The sequence below is a fragment of the Gadus morhua genome, chromosome 10 (assembly GCF_902167405.1).
Source record: "Gadus morhua chromosome 10, gadMor3.0, whole genome shotgun sequence".
Taxonomy (NCBI): domain Eukaryota; kingdom Metazoa; phylum Chordata; class Actinopteri; order Gadiformes; family Gadidae; genus Gadus; species Gadus morhua.
This window is the reverse complement of record NC_044057.1, coordinates 16,106,751-16,125,236: the sequence shown is the minus strand read 5'-3', so window position 1 is coordinate 16,125,236 and position 18,486 is coordinate 16,106,751. Positions and strand designations below refer to the sequence as shown.

General features: G+C 45.4%; 1 protein-coding gene across 3 annotated transcripts in view; it reads left to right on the top strand.

Moving 5' to 3' along the window:
- enox2 (ecto-NOX disulfide-thiol exchanger 2) overlaps positions 1–18,486 on the top strand; it is a 131,559-nt gene that overhangs the window by 75,873 nt on the left and 37,200 nt on the right. For all 3 annotated transcript variants that reach the window (XM_030368136.1, XM_030368135.1, XM_030368137.1), the window contains one exon: positions 12,034–12,165. In XM_030368136.1, coding sequence (XP_030223996.1) covers positions 12,034–12,165 — 132 coding nt within the window. The remainder of the gene's footprint in view (positions 1–12,033; positions 12,166–18,486) is intronic.

Genomic DNA, 18,486 nt, shown 5'->3' with positions numbered 1-18,486 from the left:
TACCGGGCGGGACAAGCAGACAGACTGACTGACGGTCGACTAGATGGTGTAGCCATGTTACCCAAAATCCCGCTCCTCAGGGGCTTGCATCCATCAAAAACACTTCAAAGTAAGACAGTTCCTCACTTACTGTATCCTTTCTAGCAAAACCAAGTGATGGGAGGATTATCTCTTCATAACGGTGAAGGATGAGGTTTAATTTTGTAGGGTGTGTGTGTGTGTGTGTGTGTGTGTGTGTGTGTGTGTGTGTGTGTGTGTGTGTGTGTGTGCGTGTGCGTGCGGTCGCAGCCCTTGTCTGTTCCATCGCTTTTTGTCAATTCTGGTCGTCACGGCCTGTGGCCCTTGGTTCCCTTCAGAGGTTCTATATAATGGCCCCCCCCTGGTCTTCTGTCCCCTATAGGAACGATGGGGGAAATATCAGGGCTGGGGAGCTTAATCAGGATCTGTTGGCAGAGCTCCCCTGCGTTCTGGAGGGTACCCAGTCCCTGTGGGGACTGGGTACCCCCCCCCCCACAAATACCTGGTTCTCTTACCACGGCCATGCGGGTGTTTCCCTCTTTATATATTCTGTTACAATTGTTTGATTGGGAAAGAGAAACGTTGTTCCCTGTCGGATCGCCATGGCTTAATGGCTCTGATAGAAACCGTATATTTTTGCCTACGTGGATTATCTCCAGCATCCATCTTTCCAAACACCTGTTTCAGGGTTGTGAGCTTGCCAAATTCTAGAGGGATTTGTTCTAATTATATGCTTTGCGAGTTTTTCTGAGGTGGTGGCTTTACGTACAGAAGAGAAGAATGAGGAAAGATGAAACGCGAACATTTTCACTGTGAATCCATTATGAAAGGTATGCATTATTCAAGCAAATTGGAGGTGGATATTGTTTTAACTTATTCATTTGATCATAATTGCCTCCTTCAGGTGTGTCTTCTGAGTGCACTAACAATAAAGGGGTTTAAAAGCAGTGGCTTCATGAAGGGTTAATAAGGCAGAGCGTGGGTGTTTAAGGGGTTTGGACCACTGGGAATTCCATCAGGCGCAAGCATCAAACCAATTGTCTTTATCATTTTATTCCATACAGAACGGACTTGAATTGTTGTTGTTCCGTTGTTTGGTTGTGTTCCTCTGCTTTTATCTGTGGCCAGTTTCACAAATTGCCTGACAGACATCGGGCAGAAGGATAGCATATTGTAATGAGGAAGGTTCACTTCAGGCTAGCAGGCCGAGAATCCACTATAAGAAAATAGTTAGACTGCTTTATCTAACATAAAATAAAGGAAACATACATACGTCTTGGCTGAATTAACTTTCAAACTGGATCCTGTTTGAGACTTCATCAAGAAGTTGTCGTGTTGAATCTAATTAAGTTACCTTTTATATAGACTTCCTGCTTTTGATGTATTTCACAGAGGTGACTGTGGCTGGACTCATGACGGTCACCCTCAGCTATCTGTTGAGAGGTGGTTATCTGTGCTCTGGTTGTATAATATATGTGCCCACATTTCCTCTTGTTACCCGTAATGAAAAAGTCAAACTGGTGATCGGCTCATTAACAAGCCAATCAGCCCCTCTCTGTCACTCTCTGAAAACCCTTTAATCTGTTTGAGCATGATAAGACCACAGGAGTCTCTGTGGTCCCATTACATTTTTCATATTCGAGGACGGCTGAAAAATGAACCATTTAACAAACCTGATTCAACTGAAGAAGTCGGTAGTCTTTCATGCAAATACGCAGTCTCTTTTTTCTATATTTTGACCGGGCATGCTGTGTTTTGACGAGCTTGCCTGCAAGTCGTATGGAGCGGCTCAGATGAATCCAGTAATTAACATTCTGACACACTTTATAATAGACCGGAGAGATCTATTAATGCAGCAATTAATGTCAACTGGTATTTCTGAACGTTCTGCTTCCATTAACTTATATGTTGCTACAAATTCTGCTCAGTCTTTTGCACCTTCTTATGTCTTGCCACTGCAAGTTGAGAATATAAACTTGAGAAAACTTAGAAAAGGATAGTGTAGAGATCTTTTCGTTCTCGCCCCCACCCACTCTGTCAGAGCCACTTACACTACAGGGAGGACTGTATACAAACACATGGATGTTTGTACACAGCTTTCTTACCAGCAGGAACTGCATACACAGACGTGCATACAATCAGACACACATGCACAGACCGAACACACACAGAAAGGCATGGGATAAAGCTAGGCACACAAAGCCTGCAAATTGCATGATCCAGTGTGTGTGTGTGTGTGTGTGTGTGTGTGTGTGTGTGTGTGTGTGTGTGTGTGTGTGTGTGTGTGTGTGTGTGTGTGTGTGTGTGTGTGTGTGTGTGTGTGTGTGCGCGTGTGTGTGCGTGCACGCACGCAGGAGAGTGTTGGAGTAAAAAGACAGAGCAGACACCGGTTTCAAAGGATGAAAAGGTGAGGCTGCACTCGGCTCTTCCTCGCTCGTGGTTTCTCCAGAGATAACATTTTTATCTGGAAAACCCATTCAATGATAATAACGATGATGATGAGTTGTGATACTCCTGGGGTCCTTGTCGGAGGCGCCGTCCCTTGGTGAGGTTTTTTCAGGGAGCTGCTCACAGTTTCCTTGCGGAGACGGCAGTGGTTTAGCCACGGATTTGCTCATGGACGTTTCAGCTGGCTAGATGCTTATCAGCACCGGCGCCCATAGCGTTTCCCTGCGACTCAAAGGGGCTGCGCTAAGCCCATTTGATTGTATTTGAATTAGGGCCCGACCGATATTGATTTTTGAGTGCCGATGCCGATTATTTTCAGAGAAAAATTACGATTACGATTTAATCAGCCGATTAATAAAAATAAATAAAAAAAAGCATATAAAACGTAGTTTTTGATAGCTTAAATATACTTTAAACACTTTTGACGAATATGTGAATTGAATGCAGAACCTTTGAGTGTTTTAGAATACAGTAAAAAATTAGTGTAATGTAAAATGTAAAATAAATAACTAACTCCCAATGTGCTGCGCTCGTGAGCAGTGACTAACACGTGCGTGCTGAGCAGTATGGTCTCACCGTTAGAATCTACAGTATAACAAATTAACATGGCCTGGGACCTAAAGAAAAACAGGCACAACATGCTCAAACAACGCGTCTTGTGTACATTGGTGAGGTGAGCGCGCAGCTGCCTGAGCGAGCGTGCTTTCATGTTGTACGGTAAAATTCAATCTCCTCTTTTTTACTCCAGCTAAAGTTGTTAGTTAGCAAGGCGAGTAGGAGCGCAATCTGCAGGATACTAAGCGCAATAACATTTAAAAAAAATAAATAAAAATAAATAAATCGGTTGTAATCGGCGTCTTTTTGGCCGATGCCGATTATTTTCAAAAAGGCTATAATCGGCCGATTAAATCGGCAGGCCGATAAATCGGTCGGGCCCTAATTTGAATGACCTCCCCCGGTACGATAAGGCCATCAACGCTGAATGGAGTGGGTGTATGGGTGAGAGTAAGATAATGGCATAGTGATGGGAACATAGGGATGGTAGCACATAAAAAGATGGGTTTCATCTGTGTTGCAAATGTTTACATTTAAACGTTTAACAAATATTTTTCTATTTGACATACATTGACATTCTTTTTCTTACTTTTTGTTATTTTGGAAGTGGTACTGAATTTGTGAAATACATTCTCCCTAACCCTTACCCTCAATTTTAAGATTGCAGCATCTGCATTTCAGTGATTATATTCATGTGAATATAACTATGTATGGTAATTTATGGAATCATGGTATTTAACCAAAAAGGCCTCATTAAACAGTGTATGATAACTACTAAGAAACTCACAAATGAACCAAAAAACAATTAAAATCATCTTATGTTGTTGGCCATGACACCTTTATAATCGTATACAGGTATTATCTTCCTCATGCCACATAATTCACTATTCCCTATTATGTTATTATCAGTCATATTCATATGCTTAGAAATGGATTGAGTTCGCCACCACAGCAAAACTACACTACCGTGGATCAATAAGCCTGGTCATAGTACAAAAAAAGAGGGGGAGAGAGAGGATTTTGCCGGTAACGGCAGGCAGCATCACACACTTTTATCCCCTGCTGTATGTGGGAGGCAGAGTGCAGAACGTCAATCGCAGATCAAAAGGATAGACCACTGTGGCGGAATAATGAGCGCTTAAGGAGTTGTGGTCTTTCAACTTGCATATCACAAAGGTCATTTCAATTAAGGGTAACTACCTTGCAGCATGGGGCCCACCTAATTATAGCACATCACAGAGCCTGGCTTCATTTGAAAATACTTCTTTAACTTCCAACATCAGTGTTGGACTGCATTTTCCTATAAACACCTTTCTGCTTTGTTATCTATTTCACCTGATCTAACAAGGAAAAAATACAGTAATGAGCACATCTATAATGGAGAAGTTCGGCAGTGTACTTTCAGATAATAAAGAATGGTCTTCAACCATTACATTGCATTTATTCATTTAGGCGACGTATAATAAAGTCCATCGTCCTTCATGAGGCGTCATCGTGGTGCATCATCGTGGTGCGTCGTCTTGGTGCGTCATTTGAATCGATGAGGACAATCGACCCGTCCAAGGACCTTACAGGGCCCTTGGTTGAGTTTGGGCCTATCGATGGTGATTGTGTCAATTGAAATTATAATTGAACTGAAGTGCTCTCTGAAGTGCCTTGAAAGGGAACCTGCTTCGATGACACACCCTCATTGGCGTCTATGCACACATGCTGAGGAGAATGGAACACACTAAAGACCTGAATGGACGGAAGTCCTCTGCGGTCTTGGCAGAAGCTTCTCAAGAGACGAAGGCTGAAATCATCCTGGCCTGTAGCCATCTGTGAGTTTGTTTCTCCCTGCCTGCATGGGCCCATCACTTGCGGAACGATTTGCCATCATATCATAGGGGTTGAAACGGCTTGCAGCCACTTCATAGCAAGGGCGGCATCGATGTTTGCTTCATAATGCTATGGGAGAGAGCACAGCTGTTGAAATAAAATCATTTATAATTACCAAAAATATTCATTCAGCTATATCAGGTAATGCATTGAGTAATATTTGAGGGATGCTAATTAGGTATTTAGCCCCAGTCAGTGAGTAAAGATTGCCAGAGTTCATGACAGAGTGGTTTTAATTAGTTGGTTTATGTCGGTGCTATTATTCAATCAGACCTAACTTAGAGGGTTTATTGGAGTGAATAAATATAGGGAGGATTCCGCCATGTCTATGTACACATCGCAGTACCAACCGGCTTCATAAATCAGCACGCTTGTGTGCGTTTGAGTTGAGCTTTGGATGTTAGGAAAATATCATTTAGGAGTAAACATCATTTGGCTCTCATTTTTTTCCATGGCTTTGTGTGCAGCGGTGTTGCAATAACTTATCGGTCTACGACAACGCCAGCATTTCCACCCGGCGCTTCGCACCAAATTAAAATTGCTACTCTTAACGTTCGCCCGGCTGGCAAACCAGCCAGCTACTACCCAGTAGGGCTGAACGATCTAGGGAAATAATCGAATGCGACTATTTCAACCAATATTGCGATTAAAATGCGATTTTTCTTTTTCTTTTTTAAAGTTCCTTATGTTCCTTACTGTTATTATTCAGTAAACAAGCAGTAAATAATTATATAGTAAGACCAACATAACATTGGAAATAGTCAACACATAAACTGTTCTATAACATCTGTATTAACTATTGAATTGTAAAAATAAATATATGAATCATTCGATCTCCAGTCGGTAACAAATAACCCAAAAAAACAACCCTTTTTTTTTTCACGCAGCCATTGCGATATGCAAATCGCTTTCTATTACATTGCGAGGTCGGTTTGAATTCAATTAATCGTTCAGGCCTACTACCAAGTTCCATTTCGGTTTCCCAGCACAATCATTCTGCTACAACAAGGATGCACCAATACTGCAGTTTGAGGCTAACCATGACAGTGTGTCAAAGTGGAAAAGGAGACTTAAAAAGACATGTTCCCCCCCGACGGAGCATGCTGCTCTACGCAGCCTGTAGGAGCCCTGCTGCGTCCACACGTGGCCTGCGGCGTCTGGCTCTGCACAGCGGGCCTTGGTCCCCCCCCCCCCCCCCCCCCCCTGGCTGAGCACCAGCGTTGTGAAACATGTATGGAGATCTTGGCCACACCACCACTGATCATCAGACCCCTGCCACTGTGATCCTAATTAACGGATCAAAGCAGCGGAGAAGAGAGCACACATACACCATTAAATCCTCCTTGTGTTTTATCCCATGTCTGCGCGTGTCTGTTTGTATCTGGTTTTGTTTATATTGTGTGTCTCTTTGTGTGCGTGCGTGTCTGGTTTTGATATATCAGTGTCTGGCTATGATGAGATGTGGTGGATCTGTTTCGATGGGACGCCTTTTTGAATTTGATTTGGGAAAAATGTATTCCATGGGACGTTGACAACCACCGCTGTGCACTTGTAGGGCAAGCTGTGATCGTTTACAGGGAATGTCATATGGACCCCGGAAAAAGTATGCAGGCACTGATGTAGTGGTGAAGTTCTTCAATCAAGTTCTGCATGGGGAGGCACCCATACGATACCAGTACCCAATACTGAACTCATGTACTCGTAAAACTTTTTTGATGCAACCACCTGATAATACGTTACGCAACGTAACGTATCGTTGAACAGCCAAAGGTGAACCCAAAATGTTTTTTTTTTTAAGTGGTATTTTTTTCTTATCTGATCGTCAATGTAGTGATCGATGCCATTCTATTACTTTTATTGAAATAAGCCCCAAATTTATAGAAAAACTGTGAACCGGCGGAGAGGTTTGTGTGGACGTGAGGAGCTCTGTATGGGCAGCGGTTGACTTCGGTGTCCAAGAGAAAGTATAGCTTTTCGGAAACTTATTTAAAATTGCCACGGTGTGTCCGGAATGGTGAACCTCTCTCTGAGCAGTGATTTATTTAATACCTGCGTCTCATTAAAACGCTCATACACATCGACGGTACTCAAATAGTATCAGAACGTTGCCGTGGGCCGTAACCATGTCGATAACACGCCCCCCTCTAGAACTCTCAGCCCAATACATTTTTTTTAAAATCTCATAGTGTTCGAATTCCCGCTGAAACAGTGAGCTCACTGGCTCTTTGAACTGTAATGGTGTTATTAAGTAATTATATCGGTACTCTGTATAAGCGAGTACCCAGATGTAAGTACTGGTACTTACATTTCGGTCTGACAAAAAGTTTAATTCTAGTTCTGCACTTCTCACCCCTCACATTGGAGAGGAGAAGTCCTCACTGTTAATTCACTCCTTATGTTAAATGGCACGATTAACTAGCTGGTCAAGTGGAACTTCTCTGTACACACCTTAGTGAAAAGGACAGCAGCTTGACAGTTAGAGGTCTGACTTTCCTCAGAAACCTTAATAGACCTCTGAAGAATAAGTCCCGCCTCCAAGGTTCCTGGTTCCATCGGTTAAATGTCCATGGGAAACAGCATGGGTTTTTTGAATGATCGTACATAACAAACTCTGTAGGTGGCGAAGAAGTAAAAGCTGCTCACGTTTTTAACTAAACACTCTTTCCATCTAGATTCCACTTGGGTTTTGGATTGTCGGTTCCGTTAAAGTAGCATTAATAATCGTTTACTACTTACGGTGGAGCCTCGGAGGCGGGACTTATTCTTCAGAGGTCTATAAAAGAAATCGAGTCACTTAAGATGGTCTTAGGTTTGACTTTGTGTGTTTGCATTTTCGCAATCAGTTTAGATAACTTTGTCAAATGTTGATGAATACCATACTGTATACTAAATATACTAACCAAAAACTACCATCTATTTTACTAATATTGAGTTGCCGATTATACTTAACTAATGTTTTCTTCACTTGGGGGACCATATCTGACCTCTCACTCGCTTATCCCTTATATTTTTGCACATGCCTTCCTTGGTGTGTCTGTGCACACGCACACAAAGACCATGCATCCATTCTGTGAGCAAGAAGATTTGGGTCAAAGAGAAATTTTCTCCTGAACAGCAATTTAGCTTTGCTTGCATTTTTGCTCTTGCGCTGTAGTTTTCAGGAATCGCTATGGACTTAACAAAATCTTCCTTTAAATTCTCTCCCAATAGAAATTGTAGGCCCTTACTTATTCTGTTGCAAAATGTAGAACTTTAGGTAAAAAAAGGTACTCACCATTATTTGTTAACCACATCTGTCGCAGATCGCAAATTACAAACTGTTTTTGTTCAATGTCTAGTCAGCTGGGGCTTGGTGGGTATACATAACAAGTGATGACACCAGGTCGCTACTTTTCTCTGTGTCAAGTGTTTTTTAGTTTTGCAAAATGAAAAAATAAAAAAAATTGGAAAGACACAGCTTTTGTCGGTGCAAAAATTGACCCCTTTTTCTCTTTCTCCCCCCCAATCTGTCTTTGTCTCTCTTTCTCCTTATCTATCTCTCTCTTTGTCTCTATTCCTTCCTAAAGGCAGTATTGTAGTTCACTATTAAGTCTGTGTTCCTTCTCTGCACCATACTATCCTACTATCCTCTCGGCCTGCATTGGGGTTGCTCTGCTATAGTTCAGTGGGCCTTTAAATGGCTTCATTTCCCACTACCCCACTTGGGAGAGTGTTTTTAAAGGGCTAAAAAACAATCAAAATCCACAGTGAGGGAAGCTGCATTGAAACCCTGTCTTTGAACTGTGATTGACCGGCCGGAAAGCCAGAACACTTGCAAATAGAAGGACCAGGCAATGTTTTAGTGATGGGCTGTGTGCCTGTGGTCCTGTTGCAGACAGACACAATTACAAACACAGACAACCCCCACTGGGGCTGGAACTCACGATAATTCGGGCCAGCAGGTGAAATCCAATCAATTCTCAATTCGCCTCAGAAAATTGTCAGCGTTTTGTGTGCTTTTTGCTTGTTTGACCTTGGCAACAGCTTTAGTCATAACATGCCTTTTAATTCTTGAAGGATTTCTGACAACATACTGTTATTTGTTTAGCTCTCAATGTAAAAATATAGCCCTGTGATTTATTTATAGCGTAAAGCTTGTAAAAGGGTTTGTGTTTGTGTACTTGACAATGATAGATTGTCATCAGATATCGTTTATTCAGTCCCTCCTTGTATCTTACACACACACACACACACACACACACACACACACACACACACACACACACACACACACACACACACACACACACACACACACACACACACACACTGTCATGTGGTTGTCATGCAGTGGAACAGCTTCGCTCCAGAGGGAGGGACATGACTAAGACCAAACCCCTCAGAGACTCACAAAGAGACGGATGTTTGAAAAAGATGCTTTGAAGGAGATGGAAGAGAAAGGGGCGTGGGAGAAAGTACTCTTATGTTTAAGAGAGTACTGTATGGAGAGTGGGGGAGTTCCGGGCATGCATGTTAGAGCTCCATGAAATATACATAGGCATTAAATGGAGGAAGTGATGTTTGAGCGTCATCGGGAGAGAGGGATAAGCACCAGGGCTATGGCTTAAGGATGGCTTGCTCTGCACCTCTTTACCGGCCTTTATCTCCCATACGCACACACCCATGCACATGGGGGAGGGGTTGGGACACACGCACATGCAAACAGGGGGGGAAAGTGGGACTAACACACACACACGCTCGCGTTGGATTAGATGTCTTTAGCCACAAGTCAAGCATGAATTCAATAGGATGGGGACTCCATGTGAATGGCCGTCACCTGGAGAGCTAGTGAACTGTGTTAAGATTTATTTCATTAACCAGTTATGCGCTCAATACTTGAACAGGGTGAGAGGCTCTCATTGACTGAATGATGAGGATCAAGGGATTCGGTTTTTACTATTCTTGTCTTTAACAAAGAATGGAAATTGGAAGGAAAGGAACACGTATCCAATTGATCTTGCTTTATTGGAATTTGGCAGAAAGCGTGTTGGCTTGTATTAAATTGTTCAATTAAAATTGTACATTTCCATGCCATTTTGAGGTTTTCCATGTCCGGCGTGAAAGACATTTAAGAAAGGCTGTTTACAGACACACTGCCTGGCTGTAAACTGTATCTATAACCTTCCAGGCTTCACAGGCCTGTGCCCGAATCTGGTCAACACATTTTCAGGTCCTTAGTCAGCACAGTCATTAGTGCCACATAAACGGCTGTTACACAATCATAAACACTAGGGTCAGCGCAGTGTACACTCTGGCACACACCACAACACACACACACACTCACGCACTTTTACACACACATACACTTTTACACATACACTCACCATTTTACACACACTCACACTTGGACACACCTACACACATGCACACACACTTACGCACACACACACTTACACACACACACGTGCACGCACGCACACACACGCACGCGCGCACACAAACAGACATGCACATTTACACACACACACACACAGACACACACACACACACACACACACACACACACACACACACACACACACACACACACACACACACACACACACACACACACACTTCCTCGCCGTGGCGTCTCCCCCCTCGCCGTCACTTCAACTGGCCGTGAGCTCGCTGCTTAATGGGCTTGTCCTGGTTAACAACCCCCAGGGGCTGTTGTTAGCACCATCATCAAAACGCCCCAGCCCCTGCAAATGGCGTGTTTCTTTTTCCAAAGTTTTCCAATGGCGGCACACAGGACCAAACCTCCCCCCCGGGCAGGTGTTTGCAGGTGTGAAGTTTGCACGGAGCGGGCCCTGCCTTGCTTGTTATTCAGGGTGGTGTGGGGGGAGGGAGCAAGAGTTTTGATTTTGGGGGAGGCAAGGAGATAGGATAGGGGTACGGGGCCGGATGCGCTGGCAGGCACTCACAGTCGCCGCAATTTACAGGTCTGTCGGAGAGAGGGGGTCACCCAGAGGGGAGAATTAAAGAGCGTTCAGAGCTGTGAAATAGGCTGTCGGCGGCCAGAATGAGCAGCAGGAAGTGGGTACGGCGAGCCGACTTCCTGTGTGCTTCACCAGTGTTTATTTATTTTTTTCTGTTTTACATCTGAAGGCATTTGCGTTAACCGCGGCGAGACTTGGCACAGATCCACCCCTACTGGGAGCACCTGGGTCTGGGTTTTTCCATTTTGAGCCGAAGCGTTTTCTAGTGCCCTTGCATCTGCAGCAGGTCTGATAGTGACAGTATGGCAGCCGGAAGCAATTATAATGTTGTTGTTTTTTTACATGGCTGTTGTTATTCTGACCCATCAGAACCATAAGTAATGCAGTGTTAGCTGTGTTTTGTCGTTTGTTGTTTGTTGTTGTTATTGATGTTGTTGTGCTCAATGTTTTCTCATAATGACAGTGTAAACACAGGCAATTACAGGCTTTCTTTGTTGATTGTGGGCCTGTTTATTTCGGAACGTAGAGCTTGCGTGTTATCAGTGCAACAACAATAACAACACAACACAAAACGACGCAATTTACGTTTCCACCGCCGTTCTTTTGAACTCTGAGGAATCTTTGCATATATGAATAACAATATCAGCATCAATATGTATCGAGGTAATTTCATCGCAACCAGCCGTCCAATAAAACTCTGGCCAGGGGTCACAGAGACAGGAAGAGTCAGGGGGAAGCCAGGCTGATTAACCTCATAGCGGAAGCCTGGGACAGCATCCTTGTCTAAAGTGACTGCAGGGTCACGGCGGCCTGTCTCCTCGTCTCCTCACCTCTCCCTGCCTCAACACGGGGGTCAGGAGGGGAAGCAGATAAAAGCAAGGAGGCTGAGAGAGGGGGAGGGGGAGGGGGGAAAGGAGGAGGCCTATGAAAGGAATATGGTGATCAGTCTATCTCAGTACGACAGTACATCAAGCCGGTGGCTCAAGCACATGCCTTCCTCCGGGCTGTTCCCTTCATGACTGTTGTTTGTGTTTGTTTAATTCTTTTGACAACACCATTGGAGGATTTCACCCAATTTTGATATACCTGAGTCACAAAATAAACAAATCAAATTGTCGTAAAACTAATTCCGCTCTCTTGCTCTTTTTTTTGTCCTTTCTTTCTTCCCTCCCAGACGTGATACGGAACATGACCATGGAGTCGAGCGCCATGCCGATGCCCATGTCAGACCCCAACGCCTGGGCCACGGCCATGAACAACCTGGGCATGGCCCCCATGAGCATGGCCACGCAACAGCTCATGCCAGGTACGTCAGCTAACTCTTTTAATCTAACGCTAACACTCACCCGGGATACGGATCAGCTCCACCGGAGCCATGGAGCGCCGCGTTTAACGAGCGCCCCCGACAGCCCTCTCACGCGGCAGGGGGAAATGCTGCCATCGTAATAAATGTGAGGGTGTTGGAGGCTGCCTTGTGCCGTGTTGTGGCGTGTCCAATGTAAAAAAAAAAAAAAAAAACAACCTTCCCCTGGAATTATCTGCCTTGCTGGAGCCAGCTGTGCAGAGGCCGATTTATTCCGGGGAAGAGACAGGAGACACGGCAGTCAGGGAGGATCCATTGCTCTGGGAGTAGTTTTGTTTTTCCTGTCCTTAGCTCTCAACTTCCCCGCCCTGTTAGACGGCGAGTGCGACTACGAGTTCGGCAGTAAATCCAGTATGCATCGTTGGATTTATGAGCAATTTGAGGACGTGTGCCTCGCAGACGGAAGACATCCAAGTGTGGATTTTAATAATTCAAATCAAACACTGTATAAGAATCATTGATTTTTGCTTTAAGACGTTGTGCTTGGTTAATGCATGAGTAAATTAACACGTCCCAAGGCACACTGGGTAACGTCGATTAGGGCTTGATCCGTTTCGCTCCCTCCATCTACCGCATCTCCAGTTTCCCTATTTGGGTGATTATTCCCAAGCGGAGACTAAAGGAAGTGAGGAGGTCGAAGAGGAGGGCGTCTGAACGCACCCGACCGAATCATCATGTTAAACCACTCCACCCGAAACATTATTAAAAATACAAGTCGTTATCTCCTCTACCTGCTCCTCCAGTGTCCTGTGCAGCCGAGGCGGTCACACAGGCACACTCTGGTCCTGCAGAGCTCTCTCATCGTGCGTCGCGGGCAGATTGCCTGGGATGCCCCTTTTCAGCCAGAGCCGATGTAATTTGGTGGCGGGCTGTATTGAATCTGGTTTAATGGTCTGAAAGACTCGACGTGACAGGGTGGTAGCGTGGCCATCATTGCCTTAGGTTCTTATTTCATTCGGTGTCTTTACGTCCTCAAACAGCCATTATTTCATCCGTGGATTGGCTACAAATCGGCCACATACGGGTTCTTCTCCTTCCTCTCCACGACCACGGTCATCATACCGTTGGCCTCAGCCGATTCTCCTGCACAGCCGTTGAATACACTGTCTCCAATTCACCTTTCCATCTCCCTGCTAAGCGGAGTAAATCTGCCAGCACCCCTCTTCCCTCGTCTCTCCGGTTGTGCGGCTTTCCGAAAGTGTTTGATAAATCACTTGTTACTTGTCGGTTAAGATTCCCCTTTCCGTTCCTTGTCTTTTTTAGGGGAGAGTGGGTGTGTGCGTGTGCGTTAGCCATTAAATAATCCAAATAGGTTTCTTGACAGATGATATACGTAAAGGCAAGCCAGACACTGACACACACACGCACCAACACACACACACACACTTGTGCCCCTGCTCGACGTTCCTTCGGTCGTTGTGTGCTGCCGCTGTTTGTTTTTAAGAACTTTGTATCTTTGTAATAAATGTGAGCGGGAAGGGGAAAGGGAAGACCATTATTCTTAGCAAGGAGGAAAAGCTGAATAACAGAATAACTCACCAGCAGATGGGGAGCAAAGCAGTTCAAAATGATCTAATGTCCTAGATGGAGATTGGACCCACACAAGCACCCAAGTGTTCATATTTCATATGAAGTGTTTGTGGAGGACGAGCCTCCTCTCCTACTCAGGGTTTCAATGGAATTTGATTTTCAGTACTTATTGGGCTAGACCGCGGCATTAAGAGAGCCCCTTTGTCCCTAGTTCTCCAGACAGGTGGGTGTTGTGTGTGTTGTGTGTGTGTGTGTGGGAGTCGGGCTGTGTGTGTTAGGGGTTGCACGACTGCAGTTTATTTTTAAGTCGACCTTTCTATCAATGAGGTCATCACATACTCCCACAAAACAAAAAGAAACAAAAATATAAGAAGACGGAAGGGCTGTCCGAAAATGTATTTAGCCAAGATCTCTTTGCCGGAAGACAACCAGGTCATAAGGGTTTATCCATTCCAGCAGTACAAAGTCAGGCCTGTATACAACAACAAAAAATACAGTAACAGACATATCAGATCAAGCTTAAAAAAGTCTGATTGTGTTGCAGCAATCAGACAAAAAAATGCTAAAATAGATTTGAAGTCAATTCCTACGCATGTGGACGCGTTCCCTCTATAGAATAATTAATAAATAGACACGCATTTGTGTGTTTTGAAAGTGTAAGAGGTTGGTAACATCAATAGAACAGTTTGCGATGTTTTAATTTATGCCATCAATCACCCACATAGCACTCGTGGGATTTCTCTCCGGGTGAACTGCTCAGAAGTCTTTGTGTTGTGACTGCGGCGGTGACAGTTACTTGATTTTGTTTGGTCAGACGCCTTGGTGCTAAGCGTAGCTTCCTGTTTGGTGCGACAAGAGCTCACCAACTGCTGTCTCCTCTGCCAACGGCACAGTGGCAGTGTGTGAAATTATGCGCCAAGAACTAGTCGACGTCTCCTGGCAGGGTCGACTTGGTAGTAACTTCACCCGTCGGTTCCTTATGCAACCCCTTGTGTCTGTGCATTGGTGTGTGTGTGTGTGTGTGTGTGTGTGTGTGTGTCTGCACATGTGTGTGTGCGTACGTGTGTGTGTGTGTGCGCACGTGTGTGTGTGTGTGTGTGTGTGTGTGTGTGTGTGTGTGTGTGTGTGTGTGTGTGCGCACGTGTGTGTGTGTGTGTGTGCGTGTGTGTGTGCACGTGCACGTATTTGTGCGTGTGTGCGCACGTGTGTGTGCGCACGTTTGTGTGCGCACGTGCGAGCATGTGTGTCGGTTTGTGGTGGCCTGATGTGGAGGAATACAGATGTCAGGGGTAGTGGAGGGATCCTTGAATCATGTGACAAAGAACGAATTAGGCCCGGGTCTGGGGGGTAATTTATCTCTATTAAAGCTGCTGGGACCAGGGAAGTGTTCTAGCAGGTCGGTGTGGGGGGGGGGGGGGTGCAGAGGACAGCTGTGGTCCCTGTCACTGTTCACCTGGAGAAACAGCTGGTGATTCCCTGTCGTTTAGTCTCCCTCGCTCTCTCCCCCCGCCCTCTCTCTCTCTCGTACTATCCTTGTCTCTCTCTCCCTCTCTCTTTCTCTCGTTTCCATTTCTCTTGTCTCCTATATTGCCTGTTGTTATTTATGGACGCTCAGCTGTCGCAGAGGAACATCAGATAATTACAACAGGAAGATTCACTATATCAAATGATCTTTCATCCGATGCCAAACAGATACAGCTGAAATGTCGTTGGGGGGGGGGGGGGGGGAACGACCTTTTATAGCCCTGCTGTCTCAGCTGCGGGTTCTGTTGGTCTTTAAAAAAGAGTTGAAAATGTTAACTCCACCATCTGAATCGGGTCAGGCTCGGAGACGAACGAGGTGTCAATCAGTTTAAGGTGACTGCTCCTTGTGAATCGCATTCCACATTTGGATATTTTTCACGCGATTATATTCTTTGAGGGCTTTCAAGTCTAAAGTTTCGAGTCCTTCAAAGACGCAGTGTTATTTTTAACTCAAGGGCGACATAATACGCCACTAGTCACAATATGCACAGGAATAAGAGAAAGGCTTGTCACCTCGGAATATTGGCTGATCTTATTCTTGCACAGCGGCGTATGTCAGGAGCATGCAGAGGAGGGGGACCTGACGTTCTCTCTCCCTACAGAGAGGATTCAGACCCAGAAGGATACTCTCTCTGTCACGAATTCTACTTCTGCACTCATGTGCATCCAGAGAAGCGCATGCAGGGTTTTATGTGGGTAACACTTGAGCCGCAGACCTGACTCACACGATAGTCAAGTCTAACATGTGACTAGTCTTACAAGTCGACCGTGCAAACTATCAATGAGACGTGTAGATTCCGATACATATTCTGTGCAAATAGGAACGTGCTTTATTTACAGTTTAAACCCACATGCTTTGATCATGCCAACACTGAAATTTGATCTAGTCTGTTCCTTTGTCGCTGTTTTACTACTGAGAAGAAAAAACCTCTTGCCTATTGGTATTCTACTGAGCCCTCCAGGGGTAACATGATCAAAATGATCAAATAAACGGTAAATCTGTGCACACAGATTTGTAAAGCATGCGAACGGATTGGTTAAGAGCACAAACCAATAAGTTAGGCCCGCGAAAAGATTGGTAAATCAGCTCTAGGATTTGTAAGCCAAATTCAGCAAATGGAACGGCCTTGATCCTCAATGACAACTTCCTCCCAGTTAGTCCAATAAATCTAGATTTAAGGGCAGATTAAAACCATCATTAAATCTGCCCTTTAATTGTGATTTTTTGGATCAAACAATTGGATTGCCTTCTGTTTTTATCATTTTACCTCAGGGGTCTCCGTAGAATTTCCCATGCCCCTTGTGCGTACGTGTCCTGTTGTCTCACGTGAACCTATTGATTCATTATAAAAAAAAAAGAAATCCCAAACTGTATCCCTTGTTCGCAACCACCCCAACCCGCCCACCCACCCTCCAAGCCTCCCCAACGTCAACTGCATGGCTGCCTCTTGAGCTGACTCCTCGGGCAGCCTATAGGTGCCTCTCTCTAATCCTGCGGGAGCCAGGGATGTCACCAGCCAGTCTCTCTCTCGTCCCCCATCGCTTCCTGCTGCTTCTCCTCACACAGGAGTGTGTGTGTCTGCTTGTTTTTCTGCACATGTGCGTGTCTTGCGGCACATGTGCGTGCGTGTGTGCATTTCTGCCTGTGTCTGTCTGTCCATGTGTGTGTGCAGCTGAATAAACAGGCCACTGTTTAAACCTATTGAAACACTAACTCTGGGCCGCGACGTGGCAGAGCCATGCCTCGTATGCCACCACCACCACTGGCGGTGCGACGCACAACACATCGCCGGAGCTGAACACCAGCGGCTTCTGTTCCGCTATTATTAGCCCGTGTCTCTTCAGCATTTGGAAACAAGGGTTAGAGTTGTCGTAGCTGGGGTCCTCCCTCCTCCTCCTCCACCTCCTCTTCCTCCTCCTCCTCTTTGTGCTCCTCCTCCTCCTCCTCTTCTTTGTGCTCCTCCTCCTCCTCCTCCTCTTTGTGCTCCTCCTCCTCCACCTCCTCCTCCTCCTCCTCTTTGTGCTCCTCCTCCTCTTTGTGCTCCTCCTCCTCCACCTCCTCCTCCTCCTCTTCTTTGTGCTCCTCCTTCGTCTGGGGGGGGGTAATTGCACGGTATTGTTGTGAACTCATGGGGCGTTGGGTTGTACCAAGAGGGGAAGGCAACAATGGTGCATTGTACCGATTGTTGTCGCACGGTGGCTGCCAGAGTTGTTTAATCAAGATTGCACACCACTGTGTGTGTGTGTGTGTGCCACGCTATCATCCTCATCGGCTGTTGTTGTCATCAGCACGGACAGGGGATGTGAATAGGGGGGGGCTTATTTAGAGCTTGTGTAAAGGGGCTGTACACAGCAGTGCACTCACAGGGAGCATAGGAAAAAGAGTATTAGCTTTAATGTCTCCCGCTGATACAGAAACGTTGGGGCTCCGAGCGGAGCCAACTCGAGTGTTAGTGCGCGTGAACTCGCGCAGACACCTGGCGCTGGGCTAAATGGATTATTCAGTGTGTCAATTGGCATTTGTTCCACTGTTCAGTGTTAACCCGGAGGTCAGATTCGTAGGCAGGCGGCTCAAATCTCCGCCCGGACATGTATACCAAATATATACGTTACAGCTTAAGACCTGAATCGTAAATATTATCGGTTCATTCGTGGTGACTGTTGAGCACGGCTGATTTTGAGAATACATATTAGGTCACCGGTTTTGTACAATAATTGTGAGCTGATGTGCGTGTCCCCACAGTGTAGAGGGGTGTGGTGGTTTGGAGCGGTGCTCTGCTGCAGAGCTGATGAACTGCAGGCAGGTCAAGCACGCCAGGGTGTCCCTCTGCCTTCGTGAACAAATTACAATCAGAGTTAACAGTACTTGGTCTCACATTAAGTTCGACGGCCACTCTTTCTAATTGCCCCTCTCCAAAGGGAAGACGGCGAATGCACGCGCCACTTACTAGATTACTTCATTTCATGAGCCCAAACCCAAAATAATTAAATGCTTACCATGTCAAGGCCCGAGAGCCTTTCAAATGATCCCAACGAATTGTCCCAAATATTGTGACGCCTTCGGCTATTAGCGCGCCGTCCAAATACCAGTCCTCAGAGAAACAGGGCATCCCCAGCGCACAAATATGTGCAAAACGTGTTTAAAAAAAAAGAAAAATTAGATTCCCACCGGATATTCCAGCTTTGGGAACAGAGCAAGGAAACGCCTGC